General features: G+C 49.2%; 10 protein-coding genes across 10 annotated transcripts; 4 read left to right on the top strand and 6 right to left on the bottom strand.

The window, feature by feature from the left end:
• Window positions 1–251: 251 nt before the first annotated feature.
• Window positions 252–1469, top strand: N7466_008269 (FAD-dependent oxidoreductase; the record flags this gene model as incomplete). Its single annotated transcript, XM_057167658.1, has 1 exon — window positions 252–1469. The coding sequence occupies one exon, from the start codon at window positions 252–254 to the stop codon at window positions 1467–1469; it is 1218 nt and encodes a 405-aa protein (XP_057018289.1).
• A 363-nt stretch (window positions 1470–1832) lies between these two features.
• sit1 (putative siderochrome-iron transporter Sit1) lies at window positions 1833–3638 on the bottom strand (the record flags this gene model as incomplete). Its single annotated transcript, XM_057167657.1, has 1 exon — window positions 1833–3638. The coding sequence occupies one exon, from the start codon at window positions 3636–3638 to the stop codon at window positions 1833–1835; it is 1806 nt and encodes a 601-aa protein (XP_057018288.1).
• An 883-nt stretch (window positions 3639–4521) lies between these two features.
• On the bottom strand, window positions 4522–6439 carry N7466_008267 (ferric reductase family protein; the record flags this gene model as incomplete). Its single annotated transcript, XM_057167656.1, has 4 exons — window positions 4522–5397; window positions 5454–5639; window positions 5707–5768; window positions 5821–6439. 4 exons carry the CDS (start codon window positions 6437–6439, stop codon window positions 4522–4524), a joined length of 1743 nt encoding a protein of 580 aa, XP_057018287.1.
• A 2346-nt stretch (window positions 6440–8785) lies between these two features.
• Window positions 8786–11129, bottom strand: N7466_008266 (putative MFS transporter; the record flags this gene model as incomplete). Its single annotated transcript, XM_057167655.1, has 3 exons — window positions 8786–8973; window positions 9036–10865; window positions 10940–11129. 3 exons carry the CDS (start codon window positions 11127–11129, stop codon window positions 8786–8788), a joined length of 2208 nt encoding a protein of 735 aa, XP_057018286.1.
• A 2487-nt stretch (window positions 11130–13616) lies between these two features.
• Window positions 13617–16228, top strand: N7466_008265 (uncharacterized protein; the record flags this gene model as incomplete). Its single annotated transcript, XM_057167654.1, has 3 exons — window positions 13617–14216; window positions 14284–16071; window positions 16136–16228. The coding sequence occupies 3 exons, from the start codon at window positions 13617–13619 to the stop codon at window positions 16226–16228; spliced, it is 2481 nt and encodes an 826-aa protein (XP_057018285.1).
• A 972-nt stretch (window positions 16229–17200) lies between these two features.
• N7466_008264 (peroxidase) lies at window positions 17201–18431 on the top strand (the record flags this gene model as incomplete). Its single annotated transcript, XM_057167653.1, has 2 exons — window positions 17201–17554; window positions 17688–18431. The coding sequence occupies 2 exons, from the start codon at window positions 17201–17203 to the stop codon at window positions 18429–18431; spliced, it is 1098 nt and encodes a 365-aa protein (XP_057018284.1).
• A 565-nt stretch (window positions 18432–18996) lies between these two features.
• On the bottom strand, window positions 18997–20307 carry N7466_008263 (Zn(II)2Cys6 transcription factor domain-containing protein; the record flags this gene model as incomplete). Its single annotated transcript, XM_057167652.1, has 1 exon — window positions 18997–20307. The coding sequence occupies one exon, from the start codon at window positions 20305–20307 to the stop codon at window positions 18997–18999; it is 1311 nt and encodes a 436-aa protein (XP_057018283.1).
• A 441-nt stretch (window positions 20308–20748) lies between these two features.
• On the bottom strand, window positions 20749–21441 carry N7466_008262 (cysteine hydrolase family protein; the record flags this gene model as incomplete). Its single annotated transcript, XM_057167651.1, has 2 exons — window positions 20749–20973; window positions 21031–21441. 2 exons carry the CDS (start codon window positions 21439–21441, stop codon window positions 20749–20751), a joined length of 636 nt encoding a protein of 211 aa, XP_057018282.1.
• A 339-nt stretch (window positions 21442–21780) lies between these two features.
• N7466_008261 (putative MFS multidrug transporter) lies at window positions 21781–23381 on the top strand (the record flags this gene model as incomplete). Its single annotated transcript, XM_057167650.1, has 2 exons — window positions 21781–21907; window positions 22006–23381. 2 exons carry the CDS (start codon window positions 21781–21783, stop codon window positions 23379–23381), a joined length of 1503 nt encoding a protein of 500 aa, XP_057018281.1.
• Window positions 23382–23690: 309 nt separating this feature from the next.
• Window positions 23691–24773, bottom strand: N7466_008260 (sugar phosphate isomerase/epimerase family protein; the record flags this gene model as incomplete). Its single annotated transcript, XM_057167649.1, has 1 exon — window positions 23691–24773. One exon carries the CDS (start codon window positions 24771–24773, stop codon window positions 23691–23693), a length of 1083 nt encoding a protein of 360 aa, XP_057018280.1.
• Between the last annotated feature and the right edge of the window lie 416 nt (window positions 24774–25189).

Raw genomic sequence — 25189 nt, 5'->3', positions numbered from 1 at the left:
CCGAGTTTGTCGGATCCGGATGTCATCTTCGGATCCGAATCATGGCTGGACGGTTCGGATCATCGGAGATAACCCACGTCAACACGATAGTGAGTTACGGAGAGATCTTGAATGTTAACCTTATTTGATGTATATAAATGCTCTTGGTCAGCCTTTATTTTCTGTTTCCCACACAGATCACAAGCATCTACTACAGCAACTCCTCCAACCATCTATCGAACAATCATTGTACAAACCACAATACAAGAACAATGGCCTCCAACCACGTCGCAATCATCGGCGCCGGCCTCTCAGGCCTCGCACTAGCTCTCGCCCTGAACAAACAATCAATCCCATGCACAATCTACGAATCCCGCCCCGCCTCCCTCGACATCGGCGGCGCAATAATGCTCTCCCCAAACGCCCTCCGCATCCTCGACGCCATAGATATCTACAAAACCATCAAGCCCCGCGGCTACGAATTCACCAACCTCCACTTCTATAACGACAAAGCCCCACTGGACTCCTATGAGTTCGGCAACAGCCAAAAATACGGCTACGATGCCCTCCGCATCTACAGGCACGAACTGATCGACGCCCTCGTCACAGCCGTCAAGGACCGCGGCATCGCCATCGAATACGGCAAGAAGTTCACGGCCGTTACCTCCGAGACCGACACAGGCGTGATCTGGTCCTTCGAAGACGGCACGACCGGCAACGCATCCTGCCTCGTCGGCGCCGACGGCATCCATTCGCGCGTCCGCAAGTACCTCTACCCGGACCTGGAGCCGCGCTTTACCAATGCCGTCGGCGTGACAGCCGCCGTGCCTACGGCCCAGCTGGGCGCAGAGCATGGGTACGAAATCCCGCTTACGCTTATGAACGGCAAGCACGGCGCGTTTGTGATTGCGCCCCAGCTGCGCGATGGGTCGGAGGTTCTGATCGGGAAGCAGAAGCGCGCTGCAGAGCTGGACCGGCAGGGGTGGAACGAGTTGCTGTCTAATAAGCAGTGGTGTGTGGATTTCCTGCGCGAGGGCGCAGAGGACTTCCCGCAGATTGTCCGCTCGGCTGTTTCGGAGATCCCGCTGGACAAGATTAACCTGTGGCCGTTTTATGTGGTGCCGAAACTTGAGGCGTGGGCTTCGGCGCGGTCGAGGGTTGTTATTCTGGGTGATGCGGCGCATGCTATTCCGCCTACGGCCGGGCAGGGCATTAACCAGGCGTTTGAGGATGTTTATACCTATGCGCTTGTTTTGGCTGAGTGCCAGGGGACAAGTCTTGCGGGTGGCTTGAAGAAATGGCAGGCTGAAAGGCAGGATAGGGTTGATCGAGTTCTGGAGCTCAATCGGCAGATCGATGCGAGGCGAATGCCGAAGGATGGGGATTCTGTGCCTTCGCAGTTGGATAGCAAGCCATTTGATTTGGGTTGGCTTTATAGCCCGCAGTTTGAAGTTATGGTGGAGGGCTGGCTAGAAGACCTCTCAACTTGAGGTGTGATATCTTTCTCCGGATTTCCGAGTCGTGTTTCGGCTCACTGTGCATAATCTAAGAAATTGCCCATGTTTAGTTAAAGTTATTATCCCCGTTGACTTCCATGTAGGTAGTACGCATGTGTATCTTGCAAGGGTTAAACATCCGAGATATATGTATTTTGATGTATTGATAGTTGATAATTGAAACCGTAAAAAAGAAATTGAAATTGAAAACAAGTGTAGGGGTATTGTCGTTCAGGACTTGTTCCATCTGCGTCCGAAAAATAGAATCCGCTGAAGGATTTCTGTCAAATCTAATGATGTTCGCTTCAAATGTTTCATTCAAATCATAAAAGTCGCCAAGATGATATGGGGACTGTCCTACTCCTCTCTCTCAGCCTCAGGCTGACTCTGTTCCTTGGAAAGCTTGGGATTCCGCAAAATGAAAGCCAAGCCAATCATCGGCGCGGCAAGACATATTCCGGTAACACAGAGAAGCCTCTGCACATGTCGGTAGCTCAAAATGATAGCAGTTCTCTCGGGTGTGCCGATCGGGTACGACGGGATGACCTCAAAAGGCGAATCGTAGACAGCATGGGCCAAAGTCGAATTAGACTGGAAATCCAGATTGGCCACCAACGATTTGTACAAAGTTTGAGTCCAGATTGCCCCTGAGACACATGTGCCGAGAGCGCTTCCGATGTTGAACGAACCGAGATATATGCCCGTGAGAACGGCCATGTGCTCGTGTGTCGTGGCGGCTTGAACCGATGCCTGAGTAGGGTATGCAAAAAACCCGCCCGCAAGGCCGAGGAGAATTTGCGCAGTAATCACACCGGCCTTGGAGCCTCCGTCTGCGCCGCCTCGGAAATAGAGGACTAGAGCGTATGCCATCATGAATAGACATGTGCCGCAGATAATCAGAAACTTCAATCTGCGGGTTCGGTAGATGATGATGCCGGTTACCAGCCCGCTGATAAGACCGAAGAATGAGTAGAAGGATTGGATGCGTGTCGCGGTGGCGACAGAGAAATCAAATGCAACGATCAGGACTGTATAGAGATAGTCGGCTTGGAGGTACCATGAAAAATTGAGGAGACATCGAATGGCAAGTGCGCTCCAGATGCCGCGGTCCTTGAGAAGGTTGAAAGGGGCGAGCGGGTGTCTTGCACCTTTTGTTTCCCACAAGATGAATATCGGGATACACAAAACACCGATGAGGAGAGGTGTGATTATGAACGGGGATCGCCATTGGGATTCCGTGCCACCGGCGATCGTAAGTGGCGCAAGGATGAAGCCAAAGATAGCGATCATCAGGAAAATTCCAACAACGTCAAGCTGGTGGAACATATTTACAGCCAAACGACGCATTCCAAATGCTCGTAATGGACTCGGATGATGTTCCAAAGCACCGGCCTTCTCTGCACGGCGGCTAGTGTAGAACAGGGTCCAGAGAAGAGGCAACGAACAAACACTGTATATAATACACCACATGCCGATTCCCCACCGCCAGCCATCCTTGTTGTTTACAACGGCGGAGGTAATATACCCACTGATCCAAGTGTTTATAATAAACGGCGTGGCAGGTAGATAGCTGAAAAACACCCTCGATCGCATCGACGTAATATCCGCGATGATAATCTCCACCAGCAGCACGATCCCGGTGTAACCCAGCTGATATAGCACCGTGCCTGCGGAGAACATCTCGATGGAGGTCGCACAGCTTTCCACCGTTGTACCGATCAGATAGAAAACCATCGACACAGCCACGAGCTCGAATCGTCCAAATACATCGGCGATGCGGGCGGCGGCTGGTTGGGCGGCGGCGGCGATCACACTGCGGACCACGTTGACGGTTGCTAGGAGCGAATGCTCGCCAAAGCTGGAGGTGGCGTATGATTGGTAAGTAGAGCGGACTTGGCTGTCCAGGCCGTAAGCGTATCCGACCAGGAACACGCCCAGAAACATCATCAGTCGGTCATTTCGTGTTAGGGAAGCGTTGATGATTTCGATGCGGGCGACTCCAGGTGACTTGACGGCCAGCGTCGAAGGACCGAGGAGCGGCTGAACCTCTCCCGGATTGGGATTTGAATCATGGCGGCTGCGTGACGAGTCGGCCCTGTTTAAAGCATTTTCTGTGTATATGCTGCTGTCATGTTGCTCCGAGGATTTTCCCACGGTCGCCATTCTAACGAGACGACCACATCAGACGTGAGGTTGTAGGTTTGAAGGGTCCTGGGATTACCAGGGTGGAGAGAAGGGACTTGGCAGGGGAGGAAAATGGGGAGAAATGGAGACGGAAAGGCAGATCTTCTTAATCTGATAAGATGTGGGATGTCACGGAGACTATGAAATACCGACAAGTTTCTAAGCATCGGAATTACCCGCAGTGCTGATAGTACAGAGTAAGGAGAGGCAAAATGCGCAAAAAAGAGGCAAATCAGCTTGCGTTAATTGCTTTTCTTTAGGTAAAAACGCGTCAAGTGCTCCACAATGTCAGCGCCATATCGGGCACCAGCATCCGAGTATCGGCGTTCCTGTTTTCTACAACCAATGAAAGATACATGTGCAATCAGACAGTCACTAAGTAGGCCGAATTATCATACGTTCTTGCCATCTTTGGCCGAGGATGTCCAAGTAGGTGCTAGTAATGGCTTTAAGCCTTTCACCGGGTTTCTGCAACACAGCATAGGCTTGCAGGAGTTCTCTGTAAGGGACTTTTCCACAGGCCCACCTGGGTCGCCACTGGCCAATGTCTTTAATGATACGCCTACTCCTGGTAGCTTTTAGGACAGGTATGAAACGAAAAAAAAAACCTAGGTAAACTCCCAAGGTCGGTATGTTGATCAACTATATGCATCACATGAGGGCCTGAAAAATAACTAAAAGTTCAAGAGCCTGGAACAGAAAGGATAAAAATGTCTAAACCTGAGTCAAACAACAAATTTCGTGCGCATGCGAACTGGGAGAGAGTATTCGGTGCAAGCCAAAAGGGTAAAAAATTCCGACTTCAATCGAATGCAAGACGCACGACATCGTGTACATATTCAAGGAAATACTAGTCACAAGACTACCAAGTAAAGCTTTCCTCCACATAATCCAGGTTGGACTTGGACTGTCTCTTCCGGCAAACGCGACGAACATCATCGCTCAAGCTTCCGTTGCCGCAAACAAGGACACCCATCGCTCCGATCTGGTTTTCAACTTCCATACCGACAAGAGTGTCAATATTCGGTCGGCCAGGGAACATCTGCACTGTAGCGGATGGGCTCTGAATCTCCTTGGTGTTGCGGGGACGCGTCACGAACAGCATGATGCGAAGGACTTCTCGCCGGCGGTCCATGGCCAGGATACTTGTCATCCAGGGACGAATCCATTCCAAGTGCTCTGGAGACTGGATGATCCAAACAAGAGTGACCCGGCGTGTAGCGACCGTACCATCTGCAAAGCCAGCCACGAGATGACGGACGAATGGCACGTGGTGGGTGATGCCGACACCACCAGCAAAAAGCATAACTGTGCCGTAGGAGTCCATGGAGTGGATATTGCCATAGGGACCTTCCGCGAAGGCACGGAGGGTGATGCGGGAGCCCATGGCGTTGGAGGCACGCTGGAAGAGCTTGTCGGTCATACCTGTTCGGCGGCGGACTAGAAGCGAGATGGTTGTCTTCTGAGGCGCACCAATTAGGTCTTGCTGGGCCATCGGCAGGGACTTCTCGTCCGACATCGTGTCTTCATCTTCACTCCAGCCTACGGAGAATGGATGAGATGTCCACCATCCAACGGCTGGGATGTAAAGATAGATGTGTTGACCGGGGCGGAACTTCCATGGTCGGGCAAGTCGTAAAGTGATACGCATTGCGTCGCCAGGCATTGCCTCGATAGTGGCAGTGGTGGATGCGCGACCGAGGTTTCGGTACATGATGATAAACAGACGAGTTGCGCGCTGTTGAGTCAGTTATTATTGTACTTGTGGATAGCAATTTGAATCATGGAACCTACCTCCAGCGCCCATAGAATTATAGCGGCCAGCAAATAGTTTTGAGCGGCCATTCCATTCAAGTGGACCCAAAGGAAGCCCATGGTAACAGCTGCGAGGGCAAAGTGCAAGTGAATGAATGTCTCGTAGAAGGCATGGCGAATGGGTGACGGTGAGTGCAGCAAAAGTCCAATACAAGTGCAAGTGGTCTATATCTCGAGATCAATAAATGAATCTTGCCAAGGATATTATCAGCGACAGGAATCCAAAACTTACAACCAGGCCTGAGAGTAGAAAGCTACTTCCAGCAATATAAGAACCCACAGCACTCCAGCTTCCTGTAAATTTGATTAGCATAAATGTTAATATTAGAGAAGGGATCCTTCTCACCAGCCTGAGCCTTGGGAATCGCCCAAGCAAACGTATGCGCAAGAGCTTCTAGAACCACAATACGTCCCAACCACCGATGAAGAAGGTTCCACGTATCGAACGGCACATGAAGCATAGCGATCAAGGGATTGTTTCTCCCCGCCATCAAGACGAGGGGAATAAGGTTCACAGTAGCCATAGTACCAGTGCGATTACGAACAATACCAGCGGTGGTACTTTCACTTGACGCATATGGAATAGTGACCACGCAAAGAATAACATTCATCGCAACAACACCTATAACCAGGAGCCCGTGAAAGCGACTGGGAAGTGTACCCATGTTAATGGCCTGCGAAAGTTGCATCTCGCGATTGTGACGGTTCCGAAACAGAGGGGCATATATCAAGTGATTCTTAATCCAAGAAAACTTCTCATGGGCTGGGACGAAATATCGCTGACTGTCATCTCCGAAACTTGATAGTCGTCGCAAGTGTTCGGAGAATCGGTTGGCCAGTTTCCAAATGTAGTATGCAGCGGCGGCACAGCCGAGAGCGAGCAGGCTGTATCGGGCGAGGTCATCAGTGAGGGCTTCGTAGAAAAGATCCATGGCGCTGTAGCCTTCTCGCTTTGTGAACTCCATTGCGTCGATTTTATCTATTGGCGAAGTTTTTATGTGTGGTGAAATGTCAAGAAACTTTATTTTCGACTGGGCCAAGGCTGCTTCTCGGGGGATGCCTTCTCACAAGACCGGCTTTTGTTGTCTAAGATTGACCCGAAGAGAAGTTGTCGGGTTGGTTTCTTGTTTGAGAGACGAAGTAGTTGGACAATCGCCAAAGGAGCACCAGGCTACCGTGTAAGATGAAAGGAATGAGTGATAGGGGAGAACGATCGTGTTTGTGTCGATGCCGATATAGAGCGAATGGTCGGCTTCAATAAGCAGGGCCTGCCTAGAGCGAATGTAGCGGCAGAAGATGAGAAGAAAGAACAGAAACCTATGGTCTCAATGATTTTCCCCTCAGATCTACCCAGGGATGATGACGGTGTCAAATTTTTGTAGAGGCCGTCCCGTAGGCAACGCAAGGAATGCTGGCGACACGATCAGACCCAGAGAAATGAAGTATAAAAAAAATGATGGAACCAGTCCACCAGGGTTGAATAACGATTGTCAGAGAAAAGAATGGGAACAAAGAAAGAAAGAAACACCAAGACAAAAAAAATTAAGAAAGGGTAGATATTGTTACAAGAAAGAGACAGACACAGACACAATGGTCCACTTTGTGCCTTGCCAGACGTGTGGAGATAGATGAGACAAGCCAAGTCCACACTAGCACCAAGCAAATTAATTGCTTTAGAAAAACAAGCCAGGCCAGCCGTCTTCAGAGGGTTCAACTTTGCAAGCGAACTAAGAAAGAAAAAAAAAAAAAAAGATTAACAGGCATATCAGTCCCCTGGGAACCACATGATATTATCGATCGTCGGACATGGCCCTGAAAAAAAAGCTCCTGTTGGCGCCAGGGTAAACCTTCATTACCGACATGCGACAAGTAAAATCCCTTATGTCAATCCCGTCAACAGAGCACGATCCACCAGACTGACAGGAACAACCCCAGGTGATTCCACATCTGGGAAGAATCTGGCGACATGCGACAGGTCCAAGCAAGACTTGGCAGGAGAATGTGGCGGGTGCAAGTCAGCGCGAAGTCGAATGAGTGGTGATGAAACCGCTAAGGTTGGAAAGTCAGTGTACCTGGTCCACCAATGCTAGCGCCGATCCTTGTCGGGGGGGAAGAATCGAAGGCTTGGCGGGCGGCTGGCGGTTTGAGAGTTGGTCCTTGCTTCAATCCCTGCACCAATCCCATTCTCCGGCTGGAGATCCAGGGATGTTTGGTGGATGAGTTGGATGTCAGGGGAAAACCAATGTTTTTCAGAAAAAAAAAATAACAGATCTGAATGACGTCGGAACAAGTCCCAGATCGGAAATACTAGTGTTGCAGGTATATACTAGGTTGGTTTCATCATCTGCACTCTTATCTATCACTAACTATGAGGCTTGATTGAAAACACCTAGGCTTGGACCTGCATACCTAGTCAACCCTCGATGCTTCCAGTGGAATGGTTTACCCTATCACTTCCACTATATTACAGACCATACATGACCTCCAGTATTTACTTTGTTCAGTCTCTGCCAAATTTTACCACCAGTTGACCATACATATCCACTAACTATACGCGCTGTTTGGAGACTCAATCTAGGAAATTATGGTCCTGGTAAATTCGACATGAATTTTAAAAAATTGCTCGCGTGATGCTCTTGAATTCTGTTCCAGGCAGATAATAAGGCAAGTCTAGTAGTTTGTTCGGATGGAGTCGATGGACCCATACCTAACCCATCTATCTAACACGGACTAGCCTCGAGGGGGCTAGTTCAACCCCTGTTGTTTCCAAAGTTCGCGTGATACTAAGGAACACACCAGAACCCCACCTGGCCAGCCGCATCCATGGATAAATTTGTCTACTACGTAGTGCGCTATCTACATACTTCTACAGCCCTGTCATGTTCAATGTTCAATGTTCGGTCTTTTGACCTCCATGTGGAGACTCGAGAGCTGGTCATTTTTCATGTAGCATACTTTCTGCGTCGCAACCTTGGAAGAAGTTGACTCCCAAAAAGATATCGGAAGAAATATCAAGGTGACCTGTCTACTTCCAACATTGCAAAAGTAAATACATCAATTGGAAAAGGCATGTACTCATTCAAATTCAACCTTTTACATATTGATAGCAACTAGGTACATGCATGTGTATACCTCTTTGGGTAGGTATGATGAAATAGCACTTGGGAGCAATCTCGTTCAATCCATTCATTATCTTCCGGGTAAATGCAAGAAAAGGTGACAAGTGGCCGCGAGGCAATCGAAAAGCTCTATCAGAATCCAAAGAAATCAATCATGAATCATCAAACATGGGGCAAATGGAGAGCAATAAATCAGAAGCGTTCCATCAGGCGCTTGCGAACGGTCCACATACGGGCCCGCTTTCCGTACATGTACATTGGGATAGACATGAGTAAGAAGAACAGTTGTATCCCACCAATGGCAAGATAGACAGTGCGGAAGCCATCGGCCTCAAGCCAGTCTACGATGAAGAGTGAGAAAACAAGTCCGTGAACAACGTCTAGATAAGGGAGTAAAGGGGTTAGTTGGCTATCGTAGAGGAAAGGAAGAGAAAATACATACTTTTGGTAAAGTTCAAAGTCACCAGAGCTTCTCCCGCATACTGGCGGTAACTGTCCACACAGAATGTGATGGCAGTCGTGCTGCCCAAGCAGCAGCCAAAAGAAATTAAACCAAAAAAGATGGTAGGTACAATCCAAGAATCCTTGATTTGTGCACTCCAGCCGAATCCCATCAACCCGATCGTGGTGGACAGTGCGATGGGGATCGCCATGACTAGGCGGAACTCGGGCTCGTAGATTCCTCCGTTGCGTCGGGTGAGGAATCGTACAACCATGTCCGAAACTTTGCCTGCTACTGCGGTACCGAGTAGGCCACCAATAAAGGGGGAGATGTAGACCAACCCAGTCTGTAGGGCAGTAAATCCATAACTCTCTGAGCTTTCGAAGATCTTGGAGACGGACTCAGAGATAACAATAAGCCATCCAACAGATAGGGCATAGACTACAGCCGACCAAAGAACAGACGGATAGGCATATAAGATGAATGGGCGGGCAGCGATTTTCAGCCACTTGTCGTGGGTAATGCGCCCATTCCAAATCTTGAGTCGCTGAACATATGTAACCCTTGGGCGGTCACGTAGTCGGTTTGTGTATTGGAGGGTGGAGGAGAGATGGGCACTGGGTTCACGGGACCCGTTTGATGAAGGTGAAAAGGCTCCGGATCGTGCCGCTTCCAAATCAGCTGGGGTGAGATGGGAGGCATCGATATGAGCAGGTTGAAGATGCTGCAGACCACTACTTTGGTCAAGATTTAGGCTGACTGGGTCCGCCAGGATCTGATCCTGAGCGGTATGGCTTTCAATGTGGGGAAAGACATGATTTCCCTCGCCTTCCATCGCCGGTTTCTCATTTGCCGGCACATCATTTGCAAATCCAACGTGAGCATTTTTGTTTTTCCTCTCCGTTGGTGTGGGTACCTCTTCATCATTTGGTGCGATTGATTCGTCTTGAAGCTGCACATGAGGACGACGCCCTCGGAACCCGTGGGACATCAAGTCGGAAACAGTTCGGTGCGCATGTGGTCGCTTGTGAGAGCGCCGAGGGCGTGGAGTCCTATCCCAGAAGGTCTCTGGGACAAAGAAAAACAAGAGAACCACAAAGCCGCCGACGATAATCGACACAATCCAAAATACCCAACGCCAACCAAGACTACCAATCACTGCAGCACTGGCGAGGGGAACCAAATTCTTTCCACCAAGCAGCAATAGGGTGTAGATACCAACCCGATAGGCCCGCTCGTGTAAGAAATAGATCTCAGCGATAGTAGCCGATGGGAGGCATTCAACCGGGCTCACCGCGATACCCTGGAAGATCCGAGCAATCACCAAGCTCGGATAATTCGGAGAAAGAGCACACCAAATACCCGAGAGTATGAAAAGAACTGCACCGAGGAGATAAACAGGGCGTTTTCCAAACAAGATTGCTGTCGGCGACATAATCACCGACCCAATGCCCAAGCCCATCATGTAAAGACCGGTGGTAAAAGCCACTTGTTGCTCCGTCACTTTGTAGGTGGCTGCAACGTCACTGAACCCAGCAGCCAAAATGGTAGTCATACCGCCTCCAATCAAGCAATAAAAGCCCAAGGAAATCAGCGCGGTATCTCGTTGCCACACAGGCCAGTTGAGGGGGTCGTTGACGGAGTCATCGGGTTGAGGCTCTAAAACAATCTGCCCATCCGCGGTTCGCTTTATCTGTGGGGCGGCATTTCGAGATGATGAGCGCGAGGTTGGTTGGATACTCGTGGGAAGTGAAGAGGCCGACATCCGTTGCGGCTGGTGGCGCATTCCCAGAGGTTCATTTCGATCTGATGCGAGAAGAAGGACCGTTCCTATACCATATGGACAAATCGATGGTTAGAAAAAAGAGTCATGTCAGGTCCCGAGCAGATATCTGAGCACTTACCAGGTACTTCATCCGTCTCCTTATCACTAAGAATACCCAGGGTAGAGGTTGGACGATAATTTGACATATCGGCTGAATCTCGGTCACGATTGGGTTTGTCACCAAAGATCCGCTTCCATCGCGGCATGGTGTTCGGTCGGACCTTTTCGGTATCACCCGTCGAGGCAGGGGAATCGTCTGTAGATGACATTTTTGCTCTGGGGGTTCTGCGTCGCTTATAAGGACCCGGGGGGTGAAGTCACAAGCGCCAAAGAATGTGGTGTTTGAATGTAAGAATAAAAATGAAGAAAATGAGAGTCTCTGAAGCTCAAGAGGTTCAAGACGATAAACAGAGCGAGTTGATCAGGCCAATAACTTGAACTTCGGACCGGTATGCTGAGGAAATGATCAACGCTTGCGATAAAGTCGAGGCAGCGGCTTCTGAGCTGCGCAACCCATAGCGCGGGGTTAAGAAGAAAATGAACAAGGAAACAGGCGCAAGAATGAAGGATATTTGAGGGACTTGATCCAAGATATAGCTAGAAGCTAAGAGATAATCACGGGGAAAGAATCACGAATCACGAATCGCGAAAATCGGTCTTTTTCCCATGTGGCTGATGATCAAATGGGATTGCGGGGCCCAATCAGGCGGTGAGTTTGGCCTTGATATGGAACTAAACTCAAATTGGAAATCCAATCTCACTCACTAACTCTTTCTCACTCGGAGCAAAAGAAGGCAAAGAAGGGAAACCAAAAAAAAAAAAAAAAAAAAAAAAAAAAAGGGACAGTGCACAAGCAATGACCTCCAATGTGTTGTTCACGCATTCAGAACATCGAAGCGACCATCAAGTTTGATGCAAGAGTACATGTCAGGATCCAAACCTGCACGTTTTCGGGTCCGACCGTGGTGTCAACTGGCATGTTGACTGGTCCCGGAATTTCTGATCGGATCCACACGACGATCATTCAAGATAAGGTGGACACAAGGGGGGAAGTGGGCAGCAAAATCAAATTACGCCGTACACGAGGGAATGCAAGGCAAACGCCATGCAGATGTATGCCAAGTATCTGGCATTATTTTGTATATACCCCATACACCAGTTATTCTTAGGAAACACCGATTCTTCTGATATGCAGCCTTGACCGCTATATTCATGCGTCAAAGAGGTTGCAGGTCGTGTTCAAATACAGGTCACTTATTTGGCTTTTCAAGTTGGGTCTTTGTACCCGGATTACCTTCTGGGCACCAATATCTCAGCTGACTCTTATTTTGCCTAGCGTAGCGCCGTCATCGTGCAGCTTGTCGTGGGGGAAGAAACGCCCTCGAAAGGTTAAAACACCAATACGGGTGGTGCGTGAGGCCAATCGCTCGGACTTATTTTGTCGTCATGCGGATCTATTGCATTCTAACGGCGGCAAACCACGGTCTCAGTCAATATTGGAGGTCGATCTCAACGTGGGGTTTGTGGCACATGGTACGCCCCAAGGCTTGGTGTAGTTCAAATTGTAGTATGGGTTCAAAATCTTGGGATTATATGAATACGATCCAAGATGACGAAATTAGTCTATTCTTATATCTCAAGATCAATTGATTCAAATATCCTAAATTCTAACTTACTTGTATACTACTAGTGCTAGTATACATTAGTTTAGCCGATGTTGCCGCGCTTTCACTTGAGCTACAGCTCACCCGACCGGCGACCGCGCCATCTTGATTCTTACCTTTATTAGGTGCAGACAGACACAGAAGGCTGCTGTATTATTCTTAAACTCGGCTTTCCCTAGCGATAAGGAAATTCCAAAGTTGGTAGATTGAAACCATCAAATGATATGATTATACCTGATTTGTTTTTTTTTTCTTCTCATCTACAATGACTGGACGAGGTACTAACCTTGGATTCTGGAATTATTTGGCTGTGGCCTTATCGATGGCACAGTGTAACCCCCGCAGTTGCCTGGTGGAGCTTCTTGGCATTTCAAGCTTTTGAAACGGATAAGTTCATTCTGTACTACACAGTAAGTATGCACTAGTAGTATTATCCACTAAGCTTTCAAGGTCAATAAGTCATATAAAGCCCATGATTTAATGTTTAAATCCTGGAACAGCAAGGCAACGCGAAATCGAACTCACTAGTGTGTACTTAGGCCAGTTGACTTTCCGAGCCTTCAAATGCAAAGACTTAACAGAATTCAGCAAAACTCAGGCTTCTAGAAAGGTCTATTGGCATATTGCAAGAAATACAACTCTGAGTCACTTTTGAATTGACTTGAAATACATGAGGAAATGGGGAAGATCAATAGAAATTCATTATCAATCAGAGTCACAGGCATTAGCGTTGATCTCGGAGCTTGGCATTATCTCCGAAAGCGGTAACTCCGAGCCCGGAGAACAGTTTTTAACTCCATGGTGCGTCGCTATGTATTCACGCCTGTTCAATTTCAATGCAGTGAAGATTCATCTCTCTTCTGACAACTATCTCAAGCTTTTTCTTTTACCAGATCTCAGTCAACTGTGGGGCTCTTCAATGAAAACATCTACCTCCACTAGTATTGTGTGACCTGTTCTTGTTGCTGCAGGTGTTCAGAATTTCCTCCCCCCATCCTCACTGACTTATCGTTCTCTTTGAAAGGCTCATATTGAAGTGGGGAAAACAGAAGTAAACAAGATTGATCTGAATCGCATCAAAATCAATTCACCATGACCGACGATCAAGAATCGTTCTCCCAGGGTGAGGATCCAGAGAACTCAAGAGTGGTACAGAGACGGAGACGGCCCCCGCTCTCTTGTACAGAATGTCGACGCCGCAAATTGAAGTGTGATCGCTCGCTACCCTGTGGGCAATGCGTACGCTCAAAAACTGCCGACTCCTGCGTCTTTGTTGGTCCTCAGCCAGGGCCGACCTCAGAGACATCCTTGAATCGGATGTCGCCACCAGTATCGCGTCGAATTCCCAGTGGATCTGAAGACCCCGCTACAGGCACAGGCAGCATGTTTGTCTTTGATTCAAAAATCGGTCCCCGATCCGATTCAAATCGGGTTTCCAAGCGCAGTCGCCCGGATGAGCTGCATGAGCTTCGAAATCGACTTCGTGTGTTGGAAAATGCGCTGAATAAACCTCATGTCCTCCAAACTCCCGAAACTTCAATTGGTGATGTCTTCTCAGATGCAGGAATATCTACCATGGATTCTGCAGGAGTGGATGATCGTGTTCGCTTTCTTCCCGACTCCAGCTTCCGCGGGAAGAAAGGGAAGACGAGGTATTTCGGTCGCAGTCACTACACCACCACCGTATCCTTTGTGAGTGATATTCTTTTTTTTTTTACAATTATGCTTGAAAGATATCCCGCTAATACATAGTCTTTAGTTCCAAGATATTGGGTCCTACCTCCGACGAGGAGGTCGAGATGTTACGAAGGACAAAGAATACTCCGACATGAAACGTTTCAAGTGCGAGCTTTGGTCTCGTGAGAGCACCAACCATCAACGTGCGTTTCGAGAAGAAGCCTTCAGACTCGAAGAAATGGTCCCATCGCGCAGTTTGTCAGATAAGTTGGTTCAATACTATCTCGACACCTTCGAAACTACCTATCGAGTCTTGCACATCCCAACATTTCTCGAGCAATACACAGCGTACTGGAACCGTCAACAAGAGCCAGATATGTCATTTTTGGCCCAATTGTTGGCTATTATGGCGGCCGGGAGCTGCTTCTATCTTCCATCACTGGATACTGATGGAGACCGGAGCGAGTTGTGTCAAAATCCCGCTATGAAGTGGATCATGGCGGTTCAGTCATACATTTCGTGCACCTTTGTCAGTCCGGATATTAACTTCAAGATGGTCCAGACGCAGGTTCTTCTTTTGATCGCTCGTCTCGGAATCGCCAACGATGGGGATGTGGCGTGGGCATCTTCAGGTTCGCTAATTCGATCTGCCATGACTATGGGATTGCACCGGGATCCGACACGATTCCGGAAGAAGGCCCGGCCTTTTTGGTGCGAGCAACGCCGCCGGCTTTGGACAACGATTGTGGAATTGGATCTCAAAATCTCGTTGGATCGCGGAGTTCCCCCCTCTGTGGATTTGGACGAATGCGATTGTGATGCGCCCGGCAACTGGGATGATACTGATTTATCCGAAAAGATGGAGACCGACCCGACACCTTCTAGTATGGCAACGTACACTCAGGGATTCTATCAAAGCCTGCTCTCTAGGACGTTGCCACTACGTTACCGTATTGCAAAGAAGATCAACACCCTTAGATTCGACCTATCCTATGACGAGGCGTTGCGAATGGGCGAGGAACTCGTCCGAGCCATCCAACAAACGTCGACCTTGTTCGAGGACAATGCTTCCAGTGTCAACAATTCTGACCTCGCCAAACATCGTTTTGCTCAGTCGCTGAATCTCTTTATCATGCGCAAATTCTTACTTGCGCTCCACCGGCCCTTCTCTCTCAGCGTGGTGCGATTGCCCAAATGCTCGTATTCGCGCAAAGTTTGTCTAGAGGCCTCATTGGGGGTACTTTCTCAAATGGAACTCCCAGCTGCAACGGACTCTGTTCTTTATCCCAATATCACCCAGCTCGGAAGCGGTATTTTCCGAGACGAGACGTTCCATGCTGCGGTCACAGTCTGCGTGGAACTGTCTCTTCAATCCCAGGAAATGGGCAATTCAGCCGGTCCGATAATGGACGGTACGAATTCGAGTGTGTTGATGAGTATGGTAGAATCTCAGCAGAGTGTCATGATTCAGGCAGTCGAACGTACACTGGATGACTTTGGCCGTCGCGTTGGGCCTGGTGGCAATGGATGCAAGCCTTACTTCTTCTTGACTATCATCTTGGCTTCTGTCCAGTCACGAATCAAGGGCCAGGACCCCATGGTCAATGTGGAAGAGTCATCTAAGAAGAGCGTTCGCGTGTGCCGCGGCGTGTTGAATGGCCTGGCCTATTCCGATGCGTTAATCAACGCTCAACAGCCATCTGCAATGGTACGCCTTGTTGACTTTGGACTGGACTATCTCACTCTTACTAATCCTTCTTCGCAGATTACTCAGACTCAAATGACAACGGGTGGTCCAACGCCCGTATCGGCATCATCCATGGAAATGGATCCTAACTCTCAGATACCTACCGATTTCGCTGACTTCGGGGTAAGAACTTTCAGAATCCTTTCCCTAGGTTTGACACGGAATATATGCTAACCATACGACACAGCCAATGGATCTAGGATCTTGGGTGGCGGGACTGGACCCTGCTGACCCAGAATTATGGGATGAGGATTTTTTTGCGAGTTTACCGGCGATTTAAAATTCTTGAGATACCCTCTTTTGCTTGTTGGAGTTTTGGTTTGATGCCCGGGGTTGAGATGACCATTTATGTGATCAATGTTCTTTCTTGTACTATTGATATTCAAGATGCAAGGCCGTATACTTGCTACGGTGCCTTGCAAAATTCCGAACATTGAAATGATGTGTCTAATCCATATCACGTAGGATTAACTACTAGTAGTCATACTGGGTACCTGTAACTAGTGCTTATAGTACTCAAGTACTACATACCAGGTACCACCCAAATTCCAGATCCCTGAACCATGGAGTCGCACCGCTTATGTCATGGCCAAAACTGACTCAAGTAAAATCTGTTCTCTGGACCTTCATTATCTAAAACTTCTGTCATCTCCCCACTGCCCAGGCCTTATCCTAGATTCCTAATCACTAATCTTTGTTGTCCAGACCGTTTCGATGAGGTAAGCGTTTCGGCTCTGCGCATGAAGTGGAGAATTCTCGGTCGGTCGCAGCCAAGCAGATTCTTTCTGTTAATAATTACGGACCCGCAGCGATAGATGTGGAGCCGAACGGTGGAACGGAGAATGGGGCAAGTCAAGCATGATGAGGAATCATGCATGGAAAAGACACCATAACAGGGGGTCAATCGAAGACGAAGCCGAAGTGTTGATGAGTTTTGAATTGATCCCGAATGGAAAGAGGAGGAGAAGAAGTAGGAGATGATAATGCTGGAAGAAAGATGATCAAGTACCCAACTTGTGGAGGAAGTAAACGAGGAGTATTGAATAATTGGATAATGCGGAGAGAGAGGAACCAACATACGGAAAACACCGAGGCCCAGAGATTCCAGCTGCTTCTTTCCGACTTCTCCCTCTCACCCCTTCTTCTCCTTCCCGTCTGCTTTTTCCCGTCTATTCACTCTCTTACTTCACCTACCTTTCTTTCCTTTAATCCTTTCTTTCTTCCAATTTTCTCCCTCATATACCCACTCACAATGGCTTCGGCTGCTCGATCTACGTCCCGCGCTTTCCTGCGCTCGACCCCGGCCACCTCTTCGGTCCGCCCTGCCGCGCGCTCAGCTCGTTTCGCTCTCCCCGCCCAGGTCCGCGCCTCCACTCGCCGCGGATATGCCTCTGAGGCTGGTTCTGGCAAGTCCTCATCCTTCGGTGTCTGGGGAATCGGTCTCTCCGTCGCCGCTGGTGCCGGTGCCTACTTCTACCTGAACGGAGGAGAAGCCATCCCCAAGGGGCCTTTCGTCCCCACCCAGGCCGACTACCAGAAGGTGTACGATGCCATTGCTCTTCGCCTCGCCAACGAGACCGACTATGATGATGGCAGCTATGGCCCGGTAAGCTTCTTCACAACAGCCCCTCTCTTACCCCCACCCGTCTTTCCCAGGTGGCATTCTGGGTGAGGTGAGTGAGCTAGTTATCGTCAGATCAGGACATCATCGCTGACAATCGTTTCTTAACTTTCTTCAGGTCCTGGTTCGTCTCGCCTGGCACGCCAGCGGCACCTATGATAAGGCTACCGGTACTGGTGGCAGCAACGGTGCCACCATGAGATTCGCCCCGGAGTCTGACCACGGCGCCAACGCTGGTCTCAAGCACGCTCGCGATTTCCTCGAGCCCATCAAGACCCAGTTCCCCTGGATCACATACTCCGACTTGTGGACCCTGGCTGGTTCCGCCGCCATTCAGGAGTTGGGTGGTCCTACCATCCCCTGGAGACCCGGCCGTGCTGACCGTGATGTCGCTGCCTGCACACCTGACGGCCGTCTCCCCGATGCCTCCAAGGGCCACAGTCACATCCGTGAGATCTTCGGCCGCATGGGCTTCGATGACCGCGAGATGGTTGCCCTGTCTGGTGCTCACTCCCTGGGTCGTGCCCACACCGACCGCTCTGGTTTCGATGGTCCCTGGGACTTCAGCCCTACCGTGTTCACTAACGAGTTCTACCGTCTTCTCGTTGAGGAGAAGTGGAACAAGCGCAAGTGGAACGGCCCCGCTCAGTTCACTGACAAGGGTACCTCCACTCTGATGATGCTGCCCACTGATCTTGCTTTGGTCAACGACAAGGCTTTCAAGCAGCATGTTGTGCGCTATGCCAAGGACAGCGATGTCTTCTTCAAGGAGTTCTCTGACGTGTTTGTCAAGCTTCTTGAGCTGGGTGTTCCTTTCGAGAGCAAGCCCGAGGATCGCTTTGTCTTCAAGACCTCTGAGTAAATGGGTCTCATCAAGTTTGATGATACAGCGTGACATTTCGGGGATTTTTGTTGCAAGGTCGACATAATTTCTTTTTCTTTTTCTGTTCTTCATTTGATATCCAAACTCTTGTGATCAATCATATAGATTCTAGATCGCCCCTATATAAGACATTTTTCAATTGCATTTTGCCTTCGGACAAATCGAAACAAGCGTGAAGTAGGAATGTTAGTAGTAACGATGGTTTGAGCTTGAGAGAAGGACTCATCAAAACTTGTTTTCGTAGTATCTTCGGGGCTGGATGGTAGGCATTGATGCATAATGTTCTATTATGGGATACACGAGCAGCCACCTTGGCCTTTTAAATACTTGGCCCTAAGAGACTATCCCCTATACCCCGCATTTCCATAACGGCCCGGGGTACGTACTACATGCGAGTGGTTGGACCTCTTCGCTTAAACTAGAGAGATCAGGACTGAAACCTGGGGTTAGACTCAGGTCTAAGATAACCCTTGCGAGGAAAAAGCTTTCGTCAACGCTGCAAAGGGACCCCGGGATGAATCATGTCTCGTGGATTTCAGAAAAATCAGGTACCATGTGTACATGCCGTGACCGCATAAAGCATAGTCCCGAACTCATCGACATCTTCAACCCATCGGTTCACTCTCTTCTGGCACCTTGAAACATCATGCTCGTTGAACCCGACCGGAATAGGCCAAAGCTCGTCAATAGTAAGATACCCTTCGACCCACTCTGCGAGATGAACATTGAAAGCTCTATCCCAGCTCACCCGATCCTTAGCCTGCCAATGGCACTTGCTCCCCGGCGCAGGGAGCCCTTGCAACTCACTCCCAAAGAAAACAGGAAGCCCCTCTTGAGCACAGAGTAGGCCATCAAAAAGATACATCACATACAATGTCCTTCTCTTGGCTTCGGCCACGATCCATTCCTCCCATTTCGGGCGTGAACACGTTTGATCAGAAACACACACAATGCCCCGGCCGCAAGCACGGTGCGCAATTGCCTGCAAGGGCATGATAGTCTGCCGGAGCGAATCAAGGCCCTGGCCCAGCCTGAAGTACAGAACAAGCGCATATATCAGATAAGCCTGGAAGGCTGCCAGCGGCGACAAATCGTTATCGGGAGCATTCAATTGCACAGCCGTGATACTCTTCATCTCGCGCTGTAGAACCGCGACGGCAACGCCCTCGCTTCCTGGTAGCGGGTCTTGGCAGATACGGACTAAACTCAGACATGTTGCCATTATTGTATTAGATCGCACATCTGTCTTTTGCAGCGCGTGCACGAACGCTGGTTCTTGGCCCCGCGTTGCCATGGCTGCGTATGACTCCAGGATTCGGGATATGAAGGCTACGACGCTGGTCGGGTAGTTTTTGATTTTCTTTTCCGGGTCAGGGATGTAATGGTTCATCCATCGGGAGTTGATTTCATTGGTATCGATCGGACAGAAGAGGTGGAGGTCTGAGAAATTCAGTCTTTCGGGCGTGCTTGCTGGATGTCGTTCATTATTCGCTGGTGTGCGGATCTCACTTAGAGAACTCCCTTGAAAGGGCGAGCTTGGTTGAATAGACCCTTCTCCGGTAGGATATGGGATGGCTGGATTCCAGCAGTCTACGCTGCCTTCACTGCATGTGGGGTGCGATCCTAGATTATTGGTTGAGCTGACTGGGCTGCGGAGCATGGCCTCGTTGTTGGCGAGGTTCCGACTCCGAGGTGGTGTGGATGCCTCTGGGCGGGGTTCGTGAAGATACGTGCAGAGAACGCCGCGTTGTGCGCATCTTGTACAGCATTTGTCTCTGCGATCGCATTTGGCCTTGGCGGCCGAGCATTGTTGGCATGCCTTCTGCCGTGAGGTGGCGTACCTTGTGGTTCGCATTGCCGGCGCTGTGTGTTATATATAGAACGGCCCTGGGGACATCTGGAGAGGGTCAAGTTGGATGGCAGAGATGTGAGTTGCATAGTAGTTTTGTGGCAGAATCCATCAGCCTCCGCACGGTATATCAATGTAATTGATGACTGGTCAAGTAGGTATGCAGCAGATTTTAAAGAAGGGATCTCCAGGGGATACCCGTGCCCACATGCATGTGTGCAGGTGGACTCCAGTGAAATCCAAATAATAATTAACTGATTGATTTTCCGGTGTTCCCGGCGATTCGGAGTTCCAACACAAAACTCAACTCCGAATATGTAACATTTGAATGTTATCTAACCAGCAACTAGAGCTCACAGATTACATCGGACTGACGCATCTATCTACAGGTATATTATTATCATCCATGCACATGTGGACTTAAATTGTTCCTATCTTGCAACGCCGTCAATTTATTAAAGATGTGCCTAATAGAGCCTGAAGGGCCTGGCCTAGGGTAATGACTTCAATATTCATCTTGGGCAAAAGAGTCCCTAGTATGACCCTAGAGATCTCGTTGTGCTGACTTGGCGGAAGTTCCAGAACACTATCTGCAATAACGAAGATGTTGTAATCCAAATCAAACAATCGGTAAATTGTAGACATTACGACTCCAGTTAGACTCAGCCCGGACTGAAGAGGTCAGTCAAAAAAAGACACAGTAAATATCATTTTGAATTGCATACTTACGATAACAACCGTATCAATATCCTGGGCTTTCAGCAGTTGCTCCAAATTATTCCCAGTAGTAGCAGACCATCTTGTTTTGGAAAGCACGACATCTTCCTCATCGACTGTGAAGCGAGGATCAATCCCGACTCCGGGGGAACCAGTCTCAAGGGTGCCGAATGGTTCAATGAGCTTAGAAAAGGGCGTGTTGGGTTTGACGTCTGATTGTCCACGATTGAACTGCAAAGTCGTGAAAATAGTAAGGGGTCGATCACTCATTTTGTGAACGACATTATTCCACTGAGAGTAATTGGCAATGAGCGATTGGCCCTCCGGTGACTCTTCAATGGGATTTAGAAGAAGAGGCATCCAATCGAGGTTGAGGACTGCATAGTTCTGGCCGAAGTCCACTTTGCCATTGGGGGAGACCATGGCTTCGTGAGAGAAAACAACATCTTTTGTGGTGCAAACGAATTTCAATAAAAAAGGTAAATAATTTTCAAACTTGACTCAACTCCGATATGAATTTCCGCAGTAGTTCATAGTTTTGGTTGTCCAGAAACTCCACTTACAAGTATCCCGGGATCGTTGATCTCCGTAGTCGGAGCTCAGCCCTTGACTCAACTCCGGTCTCAATCCCGGTTGCTCTGGTGAGTTTTTTTATGCATTACAGATCAACCTCATATTCCTTATAATCCCACCTCTGCTCAATTGAAAAATATTTGAGACACCTTAATTCTCCCTATTTGGAATATATGGAAAAACACCGTGATGCAAGTGCCTCCCCCGTCTACCAAAGGGGGGAAACCCTCTGTCGTTTCCTCAGAACCACCTTTCAGTATCTTTGATAAACGACAAAAATTCATTATTGTGGCTATTGTTACTACCGCGGCGACATGTAAGCCATTGCCCCAAATGAAACCTGGGCATGGATGTCCATGTTCATGTTTCCCGCCTTGAGAAAAAATCTTTTCTTCTTTGCCTAATTCTCATTAGTCTCTGGTCTTGCGTCCAACATTTACTTCCCAGCCTTGCCTACAATCGCTAAGGAGTTAAATGTCTCATTAGAGCTTATCGATTTGACCGTAACCTCATATCTTGTCTTTCAGGGACTTGCGCCCAGTCTCTGGGGCCCTATATCCGATGTGAAAGGACGTCGAGTCGCATACACCTTCACTTTGCTAGTACTTTTTGGCGCATGCATCGGTCTAGCCGAGACAAAAAACTATGCAACACTCATCATTCTCCGATGCCTTCAAAGCACAGGCAGTGCAAGCACCATTGCCATTGGCGCGGGTGTCATTGGCGATATCACTAAGCGTGAAGAACGCGGCGGGATTATGGGCATCTTCCAAGGAGGTCTTCTCGTGCCTATAGCTGTGGGCCCGATCATTGGTGGTGCCATGGCTGGTACACTAGGCTGGAGGTCTATCTTCTGGCTGATGACGATCTACAGCGGCGTATTCTTAATGGTTATACTCATCTTCTTGCCCGAGACGCTTCGGTCGCTGGTGGCGAACGGAAGCCAGGTGCCACCGGCCAAAAACTTCTGGGTGAAATATCCTCTGGTAATCTATCAGAAGTTGACTCGTATTGAATGGGATTCGAGTGTGGCAATTGCACCAGCTGCTAGAAAACGCATCGACGTCTTGGGGCCGTTCCGCATTCTGTTTAGCAAACACTCCACGCCTATTATTGTGTTTCTCGCCATATACTATGCTGTGTGGCAGATGAGCATCACCGCAATGTCCTCCCTCTTCACTGATGAGTATGGTCTCTCGGAGATCCAAAACGGGCTGAGTTTCATTGCCAATGGCGTTGGCTCTATGGCTGGAACCTTGATCTCGGGTCAGATCTTGGATGCAGACTACCGTAAAGTGAAAGCCAAAGTTGAATCGCTATCTGATGCCGAAGGTCGGGATGTTTCCCCAGCGGAAAATGATTTCCCCCTCGAAAAGGCGCGCCTTCGACTTCTTCCTATTTTTGCAATCTTGCAATGTCTTTCACTGGTTCTGTTTGGCTGGACTATCCAATACAGAGTCCATATTGCAGTTCCAATAATCACGACTTTCATCACTGGGTGGACTGTTAGCTCCATTCAGTCCGTTATCATGACTTACCTTGTGGACATTTTTCACGAGAGAAGTGCGGCTGCTAGCGCTAGCATTAACCTTGCTCGATGCCTGTTTGCTGCTGGTGGCACAAGCTTTGTGATGCCTATGATTAACGGCGTTGGGGTCGGAGCCACGTTCACTATATGTGCTGCTGTGCAGTTACTTTCGCTAATTGGCCCTTTTATCCAATGGAGGTATGCTGGAGGATGGAGAAGGGAGGCTGAAGCAAAGAATACAAAAACTGATAGCAGCGAGTAGAACAAAGTTGAATACATGGATAGATGAGGTATTTTAGATTCTTGAAAATTTACACGTGAGTGGGTGGTTTCAAAGAGAGGATGTTATATCCATCAATGAATTGTTGCCTATAACCTTGGGTGCAGCGAGATGTTGAGACTTGGAAGGCATATGTGCAAGGTTTACAGATACATGCGTAGACTGATTGAGTGTGTAGAATCGTAATTTTTGATCATCTATAGTCGTGGAGTATGCAATATATACAAATAAAATATGAACAGAGAAGATTCCCTCCTAGATATCTTCTCATCTCCCATCCAAATATTCATTTCACAGGCGGTGCTGCACAGGAGAAGAGGGCGCAATTGACTTGACAGCCTTCTCTTCTTGGCCCTCCCAGTTCAAGACACGGCTCATCTTGTAATAAGAGTCGATACCACGACACGCGTGGTCAGCGGGGGTAAACGGATCGGGGTTGGCAAGGGTACGGCTGAACAGCTCCAAAGAAACCCAGCCACGGAAACCAAGATCCTCAAAGAAGACCTTAGCCACATCCAGAATGGGCAGGTAACCACCACGGGACTCCTCGAAGGGGAAAAGACGAGAGTTGCGAGACCACGACATACGGATAGGCTGTCCATCCACGTGGAAAGGATGCTTCTCATCCAAAGGCGCATCAAGACGCTCACCATCCACAAGCTGGACATAAAAGATCTTAGCAGGGTCGATCTTAGCATTGCGCAGACGATCCAGCGAAGCAGCAAGATCCGCCGCCGCATTGGGTGTACGGCCCGAAGGCGCAGCCGGGTCAGCGTACACACGACCGGCAATATTGAAGGAGTCCAGGCACAGTCCGAAGTTGGCGCGGTCGACATCGCGCACAACCTCCCACGACGCCTCCCAGGTGTCGATGTGGTCACCCCAGCACAGGGCCTCGTAGACGAAGCGGAAGCCCTCGGCGGCACCGATGTCGGCGATACGCTGCAGGTCCTTCACGATGACGGAGCGGTCGCCCGTTGTGCGGGGAGCACCGGTGGCCGGGTCGGGTCCGAGGAAGTTGGATGGCACTTGGATCATGTCCGTGCCTAGCGCCCGCGCTAGGACGAACCACTTGGGGAGCTTCTCGGTGACGTGCTTCTCGGTTTCGGCGCGGTCGATCAGACCCTCGTACATGGAGAATGGCTGCAGGCAGATGATGCTCATGCCGAGGCGCTCGCAGAGCCGGCGGACTTGGTGGGAGGCTTCGAGGTGGTCGCCGTTGAATGTTCGTTGCGCGTAGCAGTCCAGGTCGTCGAAGAAGAGCTCGATTCCCTCGAATCCGTGTGCGGCGGCCTGCATCAGCTTTCCTGGAAGGTCGTGGATCCATGGTCGGCCCAGGGACATGGACGCGATACCGGGGCGGTTGAAGACCATTGTTGCGGTGGGTATATAGAGTGTTGTGGGTGTTGGTTGAGTTGGGGGAGATTTTACTTGTTCCCTGGCGGTTATCTTCAACGCTGCAGGGGCAAAGCTTGTTTTTGAATGGATTCTGTGATTAGGGAAAGAATCGGTAAGTTGTCAGAAGTGTGGAGGAGCCCTCCCCGGGTTATTATTACTATTATAATATTTTTTTTTTTCAGTGCAAAGAGAGGGGGCGACAAAACATTATCCCCGCCCTTATTCCGTTGCTCTGGGTTCTGTCTTTTGCCCATAGAAGCGTGTAATCTTGCTTGGAAATGAGCACCTGACCGGCTAAGCGTTCTTTCTCCAATTTGTTTATCCGCACTCGGAGCGGAATAATAGGTTAATCCGGGAGAGAAAGAAGATGGCAGAACCCTTACCGCCCATTT

This window comes from Penicillium verhagenii, assembly GCF_028828195.1.
Source record: "Penicillium verhagenii strain IBT 33310 chromosome Unknown utg000008l_segment0_segment0, whole genome shotgun sequence".
In the NCBI taxonomy this organism is placed as follows: domain Eukaryota; kingdom Fungi; phylum Ascomycota; class Eurotiomycetes; order Eurotiales; family Aspergillaceae; genus Penicillium; species Penicillium verhagenii.
This window is presented reverse-complemented; position numbering and strand designations above follow the sequence as displayed.